Source organism: Salvelinus namaycush, unplaced genomic scaffold (assembly GCF_016432855.1).
Source record: "Salvelinus namaycush isolate Seneca unplaced genomic scaffold, SaNama_1.0 Scaffold195, whole genome shotgun sequence".
In the NCBI taxonomy this organism is placed as follows: domain Eukaryota; kingdom Metazoa; phylum Chordata; class Actinopteri; order Salmoniformes; family Salmonidae; genus Salvelinus; species Salvelinus namaycush.
The window spans coordinates 191,733-207,170 of record NW_024058730.1 but is presented as its reverse complement, the minus strand read 5'-3'; the positions used below and the strand labels follow the sequence as shown (position 1 = coordinate 207,170).

The window sequence follows — 15,438 nt, the reverse complement described above, 5'->3', positions numbered from 1 at the left end:
TATATGGGGTATATATAGGTATATATATATATAGGTATATAGATGAGGTATATATATGGGGTATATATAGGTATATATATATAGGTATATAGATTAGGTATATATATGGGGTATATATAGGTATATATATATAGGTATATAGATGAGGTATATATATGGGGAAGGGTAAAAAACTATTTCTAGAGTGTTGAAAGTTTTCAAGAGCACAGTGGTCTCCATCATTAGGAAATGGAAACAATATGAAACTACCCAGACTATGTTGTGTTGTGTCTGAATTTAAAATGGATTCCGTTGAGATCGTGTGTCACTGATCTACCACGATACGCCATCATGTGAAAGTGGAATTTTGTTTGTAGAACATTTTTTTATTAATTAAAAATGAAAAGCTGAAATGTCTTTAGTCAACCCCTTCGTTATGGAAAGCCTAAATAAGTTCAGAAGTAAAAATGTGGTTCATAAAATGCCTAATAAGTTGCATGCACTCATTCCGTATTCAGTAACAGTGGTTAACATTCTTTTTTAATGACTACCCCATATCTGTACCCAACACATACAATCATTTTTAAGTTCCCTCAATTGAGTAGTGAATTTGAAGCACAGACTCAACCGCAAAGACCAGGGAAGTTTTTCAATGCCTCGCAAAGAAGGGCACCAGCACTTTCAGCATGGTGAATGATCAATTAGGCTTCGGATGGTGCATCAATACACCCAGTCACTACAAAGATACAGGCATCTTTCCTAACTCAGTTGCCGGAGAGGAAGGAAACTGCTCAGGCATTTCACCATGGGGCCAATGGTGATTTTAAAACAGTTAGAGTTTAATGGTTGTGATATGAGAAAACTGAGGACGGATCGACAATATTGTAGTTACTCCACAATACTAACCTAAATGACAGAGTGAAAAGAAGGAAGCTTGTACAGAATACAAATATTCCAAAACATGCATCCTGTTTACAAGGCACTTAAGTAATACTGCAAAACAATTCCTGAATACAAAGCGTTATGTTTGGGGAAATCGAACACACCACATCACTGAGTACCACTCTTCATATTCTCAAGCATGGTGGTGGCTGCATCAGGTTATGGGTATGCTAGTCATCAGCAAGGACTTTGTTAAGGACTAAGGAGTTTCTTAGGATAAAAAGAAACAGAATACAGCTAAGCACAGGCAAAATCCTAGAGGAAAACCTGGTTCAGTCTGCTTTCCACCAGACACTGGGAGATGAATTCATCTTTCAGCAGGACAATAACCTAAAACACAGGGCCAAATCTATACTTGAGTTGCTTACCAAGATGACATTGAATGTCCTAGTTACAGTTTTGACTCAAATCGGCTTGAAAATCTATGGTAAGACTTGAAAATGGCAATAAATGAACCATCAACTTGACAGAGCTTGAAGAACTTTAAAAATAACTACAGGCAAATATTGTTCATGGGGAAAAAAAGTCCATGCTCATAAAATAAATCGTTTGTATGTCTATTCTGAAATAAAGCCTGCCCTCCATTTGCAACAGACATGTTCTGTCAGATACAGTAGCACGTTATGCTTGTTACAGCGGAAAAGGAAGGGTTTTGTTTCCTAAACATTCGGGGCTCTAAAATAGGTCTGACTGCCTCTTGGGACACTGGGAAAAGGTCCAAGGCCTAATTTTAGTCTGAGGTAAGAGAGAGGGAAGGTATCGTGAGACACCAGCCACCTGCTCTCTGCATTTATCTGTCCTACAGGCAGTGAATCAATCCCACTGTGCTCTGTGAACCAATGGGTACGTTTCAGATCGTCTTTTATTCAGTCGCACTGTACAGATGATAAGATCTCACAACGCCAGGAGATGTGTTACATGTCCCAGGAACCAAATCAATATGATTTGTCAGTCTTCTGAGATGCGTAGCACGACTGCAATAAAAGCTGACTTGGAACGCGGCCATTACTAGGTCACAGCTTCTGTAGACCACAGCCAGGCCACCGCATGGGAAGATCTCAATTGCATACTCAATTGTATACTCCTCACGTCCTCTCTCCTCGTCTAGTTCTCAAAATCCATTGGATTTGAATGTCAGAGGTTCCTCCCCTCCAACCTTTTCCAATGGGTTTTGAGAAGGAGGTGAGGAGAGAGGACGTGAGGAGTATACAATTGTGATTCTCCCCATGACAACATGATCTACCAAACGTGACCACAGACCCTACCGGTTTTCATATTTTGGGGTGGAATACTTTCTCATCTGTGGAGATGATTTTCCTGACTTTATATTAGCTTTAAACTAACAAACCAAAAAAATGTGGTTCAACAAAGGTTCTCTGGGAAATGTTTAACTGGAAAACTGTTTTAATGTTCTCAGAATGTCAATTGGACCGTTTCTACCAAATGTAGCCCATTGAACTCGTACAGCCCCTACAACTCCTACAGCTCCTACAGCCCCTACAACTCCTACAGCCCCTACAACTCCTACAGCCCCTACAACTCCTACAGCTCCTACAGCCCCTACAGCCCCTACAGCTCCTACAGCTCCTACAGCCCCTACAGCTCCTACAGCTCCTACAGCCCCTACAACTCCTACAGCTCCTACAGCTCCTACAGCTCCTACAGCTCCTACAGCCCCTACAGCTCCTACAGCCCCTACAGCCCCTACAGCTCCTACAGCTCCTACAGCTCCTACAGCCCCTACAGCTCCTACAGCCCCAGACCTTTAACCCAGTGCTCGATACATGAGAAGAGGTCACCCTTTTAAAGCCCGGGGGGTTAGACAGGGAGGCCTCCGACTCACAGGCAGAAGAGGAACGTGTAAGATTAACTTTGCACTGTACTCTGACGTCAAGTTAAACTCCTTTACTTTAGAACGGTGAAAATGAATCAACCACAAGTAAAAACAGACATAAACAATGCCATTGACGATCGGAAAACAAATATCCATTATGTCGGCATGTCTACGTCCAGAATCACACGGTTTTTGTCTACAAAATTAAGTTTAGTCAAATTTGCCGCAAGTTTATTAATATAGCAGTTTTTCTATTTTTGTCTTGTTACGCTGTCAAACAAAGAATAATTCACTTTTACAGGCATATACTGTCACTGTACACAGAAAACATATCCAAATATCACAACGTACATTAGAATCTGTCTTTATTTCTGCAGAAGGACATTTTCAAGTCCGGTGACATAACAGAGATTGTGTTGCTGTGCAGATACCATTCATCCGTTCATTACTGATGCAAAACCTGTGACGTGTTATTAAGTGTAGGTCTACAAATGCAAACCTTTCATCCACAGGGACATTGTTTAACTGATCATATCCATGGCTTTTTGAGAGGTTCAAGTGTATTTCCGCGGGGGGAGCAAATCCCCAACAGATGTAGTTGGCCTACTCCCCGTCCATGCAAATCAACACATAACGGGACAGTAACATGATCTAGCCAATCACACGGACAGACACTGAATTACTTTGTGTTTACCTTAGGGATTCCTAGTTAGGGGCAAACTCTCTGGCTGGCCTTGGCTGCTATAATCCCAGACTGGAGTGTAACCTCACTGAGGCAGGGTCATCTTGGACTGAGCGAGCTGAACCCTGTCTACCATAGCAGGGCAGCGATCTCCCGTCGGCAACCACTCCAAAAATAAAACCCTGATGCACCCAATACCTGTTCCACTGTGACAGCAGATCTGCAGCCAGCGCAGCACCGTGGCAGGACCATGACAGCTACAGAGCTACCTGTACCGAGGCAGGGGGTTTCCACAACCACAGAGGTACCTGTACCGAGGCAGGGAGTTTCCACAACCACAGAGCTATCTGTACCGAGGCAGTGGGTTTCCACAACCACAGAGCTACCTGTACCGAGGCAGGGGGTTTCCACAACCACAGAGCTACCTGTACCGAGGCAGGCAGGGAGTTTCCACAACCACAGAGCTATCTGTACCGAGGCAGGCAGGGGGTTTCCACAACCACAGAGCTATCTGTACCGAGGCAGGCAGGGGGTTTCCACAACCACAGAGCTATCTGTACCGAGGCAGGCAGGGGGTTTCCACAACCACAGAGCTACCTGTACCGAGGCAGGCAGGGGGTTTCCACAATCACAGAGCTATCTGTACCGAGGCAGGCAGGGGGTTTCCACAACCACAGAGCTATCTGTACCCAGGAAGGCCGGGGGTTTCCACAACCACAGAGCTATCTGTACCCAGGAAGGCCAGGGGTTTCCACAACCACAGAGCTATCTGTACCCAGGAAGGCCGGGGGTTTCCACAACCACAGAGCTATCTGTACCCAGGAAGGCCAGGGGTTTCCACAACCACAGAGCTATCTGTACCGAGGCAGGCAGGGGGTTTCCACAATCACAGAGCTATCTGTACCGAGGCAGGCAGGGGGTTTCCACAACCACAGAGCTATCTGTACCCAGGAAGGCCGGGGGTTTCCACAACCACAGAGCTATCTGTACCCAGGAAGGCCAGGGGTTTCCACAACCACAGAGCTATCTGTACCCAGGAAGGCCAGGGGTTTCCACAACCACAGAGCTATCTGTACCGAGGCAGGCAGGGGTTTCCACAACCACAGAGCTATCTGTACCCAGGGAGGCAGGGGGTTTCCACAACCACAGAGCTGTCTGTACCCAGGGAGGCAGGGGGTTTCCACAACCACAGAGCTGTCTGTACCCAGGGAGGCAGGGGGTTTCCACAACCACAGAGCTGTCTGTACCCAGGAAGTCAAGGGGTTTCCACAACCACCTGAGATATATTACCAGGCCACGCCCTGCAGAAAGAACCTGCTGATATACTCTGAGTATGACCTGATCTGGGCTGCTCCTGCTCCTGCTCCTGCTCCTGTTCCTGCTCCTGCTCCTGCTCCTGTTCCTGCTCCTGCTCCTGCTCCTGCTCCTGTTCCTGTTCCTGTTCCTGCTCCTGTTCCTGCTCCTGCTCCTGCTCCTGCTCCTGTTCCTGCTCCTGTTCCTGCTCCTGCTCCTGCTCCTGTTCCTGTTCCTGCTCCTGCTCCTGCTCCTGCTCCTGCTCCTGCTCCTGTTCCTGCTCCTGTTCCTGCTCCTGCTCCTGCTCCTGCTCCTGCTCCTGCTCCAGCTCCTGCTCCTGCTCCTGCTCCAGCTCCTGCTCCTGCTCCTGCTCCTGCTCCTAGAGGCAGACAGGAGCCTGCTCACACATAGACATCACCTCTGGTCCAGCAAACACGTGGGCCATCTGAACATGGAGCCATTCCAAGTGTTGTGCAGAGAGCAAGGAGGAAGTTCAATATGATAGGCCGGCATGTCGGTGGGTGTGTCCTCTTCTCTCTGAGGTCGTGATCAACTTTGTGAAAGGGTGCAGCAGCATAGTTGAGTACTATCCAGGTGCCTTGTCATGTAAACAGGTAAACAAATACAAATGAATATGAAAACATATCACATAAGCATGAATATGTAAATTATATAACATGAATATGTATACATATGCAAATCGGGTTGCCAACATTCAGGTAAAAATGAATAAGAAAAGATATATCTTTTTTTTAAACATGCATGTAGAAACAGTATAAATATCCAAAATATGTCATAAGATAAAGTTACACAGAAATTAATAAAGTTGTCAAAGCAACATAATTTCATCACATTTACTTAGATAAAGAAATATCAAAATATCCAATACCTGACTTAGATAAAGAAATATCCCAAAACATCCAATACCTGATATTACAACGTCTGGAAGACAGGAAGTACATGAAGACTACAGGTACAGTATATTCAATAACTGGATCAAAATACTAGAAGATGTAACATAATAACTGACTGGTTTGTAGTCTGTAAAGTACACCGTCCTCTCCTCTGCCATCCCATGACTGGACTCAGTAATGACTGACAGACTGACTGACAGACTGACTGACAGACTGACAGAGTGTGTATTCCTGCTGGTAGAACACACAGGGGACATTGTCCGCATTTCAAGCCGCTGATGTATAAGCCTCCAAACTCCAGCAGGTTCTGCCCAATGGGATCCCCATTACTCGTACACACCCTATCAGTTCTGCTTCTGCTCACGACAAATATAGCACCAGACACATGTCAGCTGCTTCTTTCCACAACCAGAACCCCACTCCTTCTCTTATCCCTCCTTAGCCCCCCTCCAACTCCCCACCTTCCTCCATCTCCTTATTGAGGGTGTTAAGATGCCGCAGGCCCCCCTCGACTCCCCTACCTCACACTGTCAGACCCCAGCCAATGAGCAGCTTGACAATATCAAATACCACTATAACACAAGGACTTGTTTGATGAGAAGAGTTACAGCCAGTCTCCCCATCCCATCGCCAAGGAGCCTCACTTCTTTCAACTTGTCTGAGGTAAGAAAGAAAGATAGAAAGACAAAGGGTTGGAGTAACACAACATTTCACCGTTTAAGAGTGATTGATTCCTGTGTTTTGATTAAATTCCTGTTATTATAGAGGGTTTGTTAAATATTCCTGGGCAGGTACGTGCCACTGATACAGAGAGACAGACAGAGATGGATAAAGAGACAGTGATTTACGAGTTCAGGAGGAAGAAGCAGTCTCTCCTACTATCACAGTAGATTTACCATAGGAGAATCTATAGCCTACTAACGTATGGAACTGGAATCCAGGAAGAAGAAGCAGTCTCTCCTACTGGCACAGTAGATTTACCGTAGGAGAATCTATAGCCCACTAACGTATGGAACTGGAGTCCAGGAAGGGGAAGTAGTCTCTCCTACTGTCACAGTAGATTTACCATAGGAGAATCTATAGCCTACTAACGTATGGAACTGGAGTCCAGGAAGGGGAAGTAGTCTCTCCTACTGTCACAGTAGATTTACCATAGAAGAATCTATAGCCTACTAACGTATGGAACTGGAGTCCAGGAAGGGGAAGTAGTCTCTCCTACTGTCACAGTAGATTTACCATAGGAGAATCTATAGCCCACTAACGTATGGAACTGGAGTCCAGGAAGGGGAAGTAGTCTCTCCTACTGTCACAGTAGATTTACCATAGAAGAATCTATAGCCTACTAACGTATGGAACTGGAGTCCAGGATGGGGAAGTAGTCTCTCCTACTGTCACAGTAGATTTACCATAGGAGAATCTATAGCCTACTAACGTATGGAACTGGAGTCCAGGAAGGGGAAGTAGTCTCTCCTACTGTCACAGTAGATTTACCGTAGGAGAATCTATAGCCTACTAACGTATGGAACTGGTACTAACTGCTGGTTGCTGGGGCCATCTGAGCCCAGATGTTGGACTGTGGGACACGTCTCACAATTGCAAAACACGTCAAACATGTCTAAGTTTACTCTCTAAGTTTACGTGCAGCACTGTAAACAGTCTGAAAAACTGAAATAGTTCAGTTTTCAGGAAGCATATCATTTGTAAGACAAAAATTTTCATAAGACAACTTTAAATTGTTTAAATTGACCGAAAGGGAAAATTGATTGAGTCAATTCTTTCTAGATACAGATAGGTCAATACTATACTTATTTTCAAGGTGTTTTTATGTGTGTTTTGTGTAATTGAAAACTTTGGTGGACAATCCCTGGATGCTAAATCAAATCAAAATGTTTTTGTCACTTGGTTTGTAAACAGGTGTAGACTAACAGTGAAATGCTTACTGACGGGCCCTTCCCAACAACGCAGAGAGAGACAACAGGTGTAGACTAACAGTGAAATGCTTACTGACGGGCCCTTCCCAACAACGTAGAGAGAGACAACAGGTGTAGCCTAACAGTGAAATGCTTACTGACGGGCCCTTCCCAAAAACGCAGAGAGAGAAAAATAGAAAAATAATAACACAAAGAATAAATACTAAATGAGTAAAGATAACTTGGCTATCTTTACACTGTGTAACTGTTACACTGGGCAACAGTACCAAGTCAATGTGCAGGGGTAAGAGGTAATGGAGGTAGATATGTGCATACTGTATAGGTAGGGGTAAAGTAACAAGGCAACAGGATAGATAATAAACAGTAACAGCAGCGTATTTGATGAGTCAAAAGAGTTAGTGCAAAAAGGGTCAATGCAGATAGTCCAGGTAGCTGTTTGGTTAACTATTTAACTAACTGTTTAGCAGTCTTATGGCAGAGAGAACAGTCTATGATCTGGCTGGAGTCTTTGACAATTTTTAGGGTCATTCTCTGACGTCTGGTGTAAAGGTCCTGGATCGCACTACCGTCTGTAACGCCTTACGGTCGAATGCCAAGCAGTTGCCATACCAAGCGGTGATGCAGCTAGTCAGGATGCTCTCAATGGTGCAGCTGTAGAACGTTTTGAGGATCTGAGGGCCCATGACAAATCTTTTCAGCCTCCTGAGGAGAAAGAGGCGTTGTCGTGCCTTCTTCACGACTGTGTTGGTGTGTGTGGACCATGATGCTTAGTGATGTGGACATAGAGGAACTTGTAGCTTTCAACCCGCTCCACTACAGTCCCGTCGATGTGGATGGGGGCGTGCTCGGCCCTCCGTTTCCTATAGTCCATGATCAGCTCCTTTGCCTTGCTGACGTTGAGGGAGAGGCTGTTGTCCTGAAACACTGCCAGGTCACTCACCTCTTCCCTATAGGCTGTCTCATCGTCGTCGGTGATCAGGCCTACCGCCGTTGAGTCGTCATCAAACTTAACGATGGTGTTGGAGTCGTGCAAGGCCACGCAGTTGTGCTGAACAGGGAGTACAGGAGGGGACTAAGCCCGCATCCCTGAGGGGCTCCCAAGTTTAGGGTCAAATGGGGGATATGTTGTTGCTTACCCTCATCACCTGGGGGGGGGGGGGGGGGGGGGGGGCAGCCCGTCAGGAAGACCAGGATCCAGTTGCAGAGGGAGGTGTTCAGTCCCAGGGTCCTTAGCTTAGTGATGAGCTTGGAGGACACTATGGTGTTGAACGTTGAGCTGTAGTCAATGAACAGCATTCTCACATATGTGTTCCTCTTATCCAGGTGGGAGAAGGCAGTGTGGAGGGCAATAGAGATTGAGTCGTCTGTGGATCTGTTTGGGGGGCGGTATGCGAATTGGAGTGTGTCCAAGGGTGTCTGGGATGATGATGTTGATGTGAGCCATGCAACAAGCCTTTTTCAAAGCATTTCATGATTCCAGATGTGAGTGCTACGGGGCGATAGTCCATTTCGACAGGTTACCATTGCCATAGTACAGTACAGTGTATTCTATCAAGTTCAAACAGCTATGGAGATACAGCTGCACTGAGTGTTCTAGACTGAGTGCTATGGGTCAAAGGTTACATCCCTTGTCTCGTTGTTGTCGTGTTTTCAGACCATAATCTCCTGAAGTCCCCAGGCGTTGTTCTCTTCAACCAAAGGATTTACAGCAACAACAAAATACTGCTCTCCTTAATTGTACCGCAGCATCGTACCAGTATGACCAATTACAATGACGGCTTAGCGGTAAACAGTTGAGAGTACGTTGACAGTCACACTGTCTGTGGGGCGTACAGCTAAATGCTAAAGGGTAATACTGGACACCCCTGTGGTATCCCCCCTGCCTCTGTGACCTTCTCCGGCTTTCTTACGCAAACCCAAGGAAATCTTCAAACGGGCACACACACACACACACACACACACACACACACACACGTGCCATGTTCTCATACCTAAATACAAGATTTGTATAATTTTTTTACAAAAAAATGATAGATTTTCAACCAAATGTTTTTATATTGTTTTAGTGTTAGTCTGGTGGAGGCTCGTCGTCATCGTCAACCAGTCTTTTATATCACAAGTTAACCAAACGAACCACAAAGGGTCAACCGAATCGTCTTGTCGAACGCAACCAATCGGGAAGGATCCTCAGACTTCTCCTTGCCGTCATCACTTATTCCTTCTTTGTTGTGATGAATGAGCACGACGCCCAGATATGGAGAAGAGGAGAGGGGGATTTGGGAGCTATGTGGACAGACAAGGTCTCAGCTGAGTCTGGGTAATAAGATCCTAAAGGACTAAGCCTGAAGGACATCTGCAGCTGTCCTGGACCACTAGGTGTGAAAGAACCCTCTTAAGACACTTTATATATATCCAAAGGATTAGAAATGAGAGTTCTTCCACGTCCTGTACAGCCTAAGGGCTTCAAAGACCTGAAGGAGGATGAGGAGATGTGTTAGCTAGTCGTGTGTACTACATGACACTAAGTTGTCCTTTCAGTGCACATTTGGAAAGTTTTAACCTACAAATGATGTCAAAAGTTGTTGGAAGGATGTGAATGAAGAGGGCATAATTTACCTCAGCAGTGTGTCGGTTAAGGCAGCCCCCCCCCCCGCACCTCTCTGATTCAGAGGGGTTGGGTTAAATGAGGAAGACACATTTCAGTTGAATGCATTCAGTTGTACAACTGACTAGGTATCCCCCCTTTCCCTTTCCTTGTACCACCCATGTATTCTCCTTCAGATGAAAGGGGGGAAAAAATCCTACAATAAAATAATACATTTAAATAAAGAAACTTTCCTACTTTTCTTCCAGGTGTAAATCCTGTCACCATGTCTGACACTGAGGAAGTGTAAGTATTCCCATTTTATGATTCATTTTATGATTGAGGATTTCATTTCCTTGTTAGGCTCATTAGCTACCGAATAATTAACAAGTGGAACTAAATAAATGTTTTGCATTTTGGTGCAATACAATCGCAGTCCCACATCAGTGGGACTAACGAGATACTAACAAGATACTAACAAGATACTAACAAGATACTAACAAGATACTGACAAGATACTAACAAGATACTGACAAGATACTGACAAGATACTAACAAGATACTGACAAGATGCTAACAAGATGCTAACAAGATACTAACAAGATACTAACAAGATACTAACAAGATACTGACAAGATACTAACAAGATACTGACAAGATACTAACAAGATACTAACAAGATAGTAACAAGATACTAACAAGATAGTAACAAGATACGGACAAGATACTGACAAGATACGAACAAGATACTAACAAGATACTGACAAGATACTGACAAGATACTAGCAAGATACCTACAAGATACTAACAAGATACTAACAAGATACTAACAAGATACTAACAAGATACTAACAAGATACTAACATGATACTAGCAAGATACTAACAAGATACCTACAAGATACTAACAAGATACTAACAAGATACGAACAAGATACTGACAAGATACTAACAAGATACTGACAAGATACTAACAAGATACTAACAAGATACTGACAAGATACTAACCAGATACTAACAAGATACTAACAAGATACTGACAAGATACTAACAAGATACTGACAAGATACTAACAAGATACTGACAAGATACTAACAAGATACTAACAAGATACTAACAAGATACTAACAAGATACTGACAAGATACTAACAAGATACTGACAAGATACTAACAAGATACTAACAAGATACTAACAAGATACTGACAAGATACTAACAAGATACTGACAAGATACTGACAAGATACTAACAAGATACTGACAAGATGCTAACAAGATGCTAACAAGATACTAACAAGATACTAACAAGATACTGACAAGATACTAACAAGATACTGACAAGATACTAACAAGATACTAACAAGATAGTAACAAGATACTAACAAGATAGTAACAAGATACGGACAAGATACTGACAAGATAGTAACAAGATACGGACAAGATACTGACAAGATACGAACAAGATACTAACAAGATACTGACAAGATACTGACAAGATACTAGCAAGATACCTACAAGATACTAACAAGATACTGACAAGATACTGACAAGATACTAGCAAGATACCTACAAGATACTAACAAGATACTAACAAGATACTAACAAGATACTAACAAGATACTAACATGATACTAGCAAGATACTAACAAGATACCTACAAGATACTAACAAGATACTAACAAGATACGAACAAGATACTGACAAGATACTAACAAGATACTGACAAGATACTAACAAGATACTAACAAGATACTGACAAGATACTAACCAGATACTGACAAGATACTAACAAGATACTGACAAGATACTAACAAGATACTGACAAGATACTAACAAGATACTGACAAGATACTAACAAGATACTAACAAGATACTAACAAGATACTGACAAGATACTAACAAGATACTGACAAGATACTAACAAGATACTGACAAGATACTAACAAGATACTGACAAGATACTAACAAGATACTGACAAGATACTAACAAGATACTAGCAAGATACTAGCAAGATACTAACAAGATACGAACAAGATACGAACAAGATACTGAGTATCTTGATAGTAAATAATTGCAATTGGAGTGAAACAGGAAAGGCATGAGGTTTATTGGTGGTGACATGAATGTTTCAGTTCATGTAGGTAGGAATGGAGATGTAAATGAATGTAGAGAGTTGTTGGCCTTATAACTCTAAGTGAAATGGGCCTGTTGATGCTAACTGTATGCTGTTTTTATTTTTCAGTGATCAGATCGAGGGTAAGTGAAAAATAACAATATTACTTTGAAAAAATCTACTTTTACTTTAAATGATCAGTGACACCTATCTCCACATTTAAACAAGGTGGAGCTGAAGCCTTCTGTATAACAGCATCCTCTATTCTTAGAGCTGTGTCTCCCCCAACTGGGTTCACAAAGAACAGACAGATTGTGTCCATTCTCAACCAGTCTGTCCTCAACTCTATGTTTACTTTATAATCATGTAATAATACTGTTGTAAAGCCTGAACTCTTTTACACTGTGTATCAGTAGTTGTGATAATAATTGGACCTAGACTGGACCCAGCCCTAGATGTTGGGATACTGTGCTGTCTTCCTAGACTGGATACAGCCCTAGATGTTGGGATACTGTGCTGTCTTCCTAGACTGGATACAATCCTAGATGCTGGTATACTGTCCTGTCCTCCTGGACTGGATACAGCCCTGGATTATGGTATACTGTCCTGTCTTCCTAGACTGGATACAACCCTAGATGCTGGTATACTGTCATGTCCTCCTAGACAGGATACAACCCTAGATGCTGGTATACTGTCCTGTCCTCCTAGACAGGACACAGCCCTAGATGTTGGGATACTGTGCTGTCTTCCTAGACTGGATACAGCCCTAGATGTTGGGATACTGTGCTGTCTTCCTAGACTGGATACAATCCTAGATGCTGGTATACTGTCCTGTCCTCCTGGACTGGATACAGCCCTGGATTATGGTATACTGTCCTGTCTTCCTAGACTGGATACAACCCTAGATGCTGGTATACTGTCATGTCCTCCTAGACAGGATACAACCCTAGATGCTGGTATACTGTCCTGTCCTCCTAGACTGGATACAATCCTAGATGCTGGTATACTGTCCTGTCCTCCTAGACTGGATACAACCCTAGATGCTGGTATACTGTCCTGTCCTCCTAGACTGGATACAACCCTAGATGCTGGTATACTGTCCTGTCCTCCTAGACTGGATACAATCCTAGATGCTGGTATACTGTCCTGTCCTCCTAGACTGGATACAATCCTAGATGCTGGTATACTGTCCTGTCCTCCTAGACTGGATACAATCCTAGATGCTGGTATACTGTCCTGTCCTCCTAGACTGGATACAGCCCTGTATTATGGTATACTGTCCTGTCTTCCTAGACTGGATACAGCCCTAGATGCTGGTATACTGTCCTGTCCTCCTAGACAGGATACAACCCTAGATGCTGGTATACTGTCCTGTCCTCCTAGACTGGATACAATCCTAGATGCTGGTATACTGTCCTGTCCTCCTAGACTGGATACAGCCCTAGATGCTGGTATACTGTCATGTCCTCCTAGACTGGATACAGCCCTAGATGAGCCTTCAATTGAAGATGTGTTATTATTTAGAGAATGTAAATTATATACACATTTATATGTGGGTTTGAATAAATGTTTTTTGTCAAACTCACAAATGACATGTAATGTAGGCAGTCATGGAGGATAGTACACAGTATGAATGATCAGCATGATTCTGACTTGACCTGGGACATGGCTATGGACTCCTATAGAGCCATGTCTCAGGTCAAAGATTGGACCAATTTATGATCTGATAAATGTCTCCTATAGAGCCATGTCTCAGGTCAAAGATTGGACCGATTTATGATCTGATAAATGTCTCCTATAGAGCCATGTCTCAGGTCAAAGATTGGACCGATTTATGATCTGAGAAATGTCTCCTATAGAGCCATGTCTCAGGTCAAAGATTGGACCGATTTATGATCTGATAAATGTCTCCTATAGAGCCATGTCTCAGGTCAAAGATTGGACCGATTTATGATCTGAGAAATGTCTCCTATAGAGCCATGTCTCAGGTCAAAGATTGGACCGATTTATGATCTGAGAAATGTCTCCTATAGAGCCATGTCTCAGGTCAAGGATTGGACCGATTTATGCTCTGAAATGACTTGTGTTTTTGTTTCAACATATTTCTTTTGCGGAAACTGAAGATGAGGAAGGTAAAAACAACAACAATAGACAATTTGGTTTCCATGACGTTTCCGCTTTTCGTACTAATTCGTCGACTCTTACCCTTCATCTGAAACGTGTTTGACAACGACAGCTTTGCGAGTCTTTTTAATAGATTATTTGTGTGACTGGATATTTTATTACTAATTATTAACAACCGCTTTTGCTTCCCCTCGAATATCGGTCATGTGGAGCTCATAAACATCTTAACTTGGCTGGAAAGCTAGCTTTGTATGAAGTCAGATTCACACAACATTACTCATCTCATATGTGTATACTGTATTTTATACCAACTATTGCATCTCGCCTATGCCGCACGGCCATCGCTCATCCATATATATTTATATGTACATATTCTTATTCCATCCCTTTAGATTGTGTGTATTAGGTAGTTGTTGTGGAATTGTTAGATGACTTGTTAGATATTACTGCACTGTCGGAACTAGAAGCACAAGCATTTTGCTACACTCGCAATAACATCTGCTAACCATGTGTATGTGAACACCAATAATATTTGATTTGATTTGATTCAATAGATGTCTGTTTTCACACAACAAAGCAAGCTTTTACATATACTCAGACCTTCAACGGTGCGCTCTGCTTCTCTGTTGTAACTTAGTAACCACAATTACATTACAGTATGCAGCCACACATAATGATACCTATACAGCCTTCCCTGTGTGTGAGCTTCGTGTACCAGTTCATCAGGTGGAATTGAAAGACTTCCTGCTTTGTTTGTCCGGTGATCAACTGAATTCTCTAGATAACAAAGTCTGTCATTGTTGATCAAGCGTTTAAAAAAAAAAAAAAATCTCACAAAATCCCTGCTTGCTTATCATTTATCATAATTACGTTTGTTTTATCTGTGCTTAATCACGTTTGATTTATCAAACGGCTTGTCAAACACTTCTTAAGGGTGACTGTTCTGACTTAGTTACTTTTTAGTGATTTCGAAAAATTTGAAAATAAGGAAAAATGTGATTGGGCGATAAAGAATTCCACATTTTTGGCATGTGACACGTTTT

At 42.9% G+C, this 15,438-nt stretch overlaps 1 protein-coding gene across 2 annotated transcripts in view; it reads left to right on the top strand.

The window, feature by feature from the left end:
• The first annotated feature begins 6,258 nt into the window (after window positions 1–6,258).
• The window catches only part of LOC120037876 (troponin T, fast skeletal muscle isoforms-like), a 35,428-nt gene continuing 26,248 nt past the window's right edge, over window positions 6,259–15,438 (top strand). Inside the window, exons 1-4 of one of the 2 annotated variants that reach the window (XM_038983841.1) lie at window positions 6,259–6,307; window positions 10,429–10,465; window positions 12,401–12,414; window positions 14,395–14,403. In XM_038983841.1, coding sequence (XP_038839769.1) covers window positions 10,446–10,465; window positions 12,401–12,414; window positions 14,395–14,403 — 43 coding nt within the window. In that variant the 5' untranslated portion in view covers window positions 6,259–6,307; window positions 10,429–10,445. The remainder of the gene's footprint in view (window positions 6,308–10,428; window positions 10,466–12,400; window positions 12,415–14,394; window positions 14,404–15,438) is intronic. The other variant, XM_038983842.1, reaches the window with a different exon arrangement.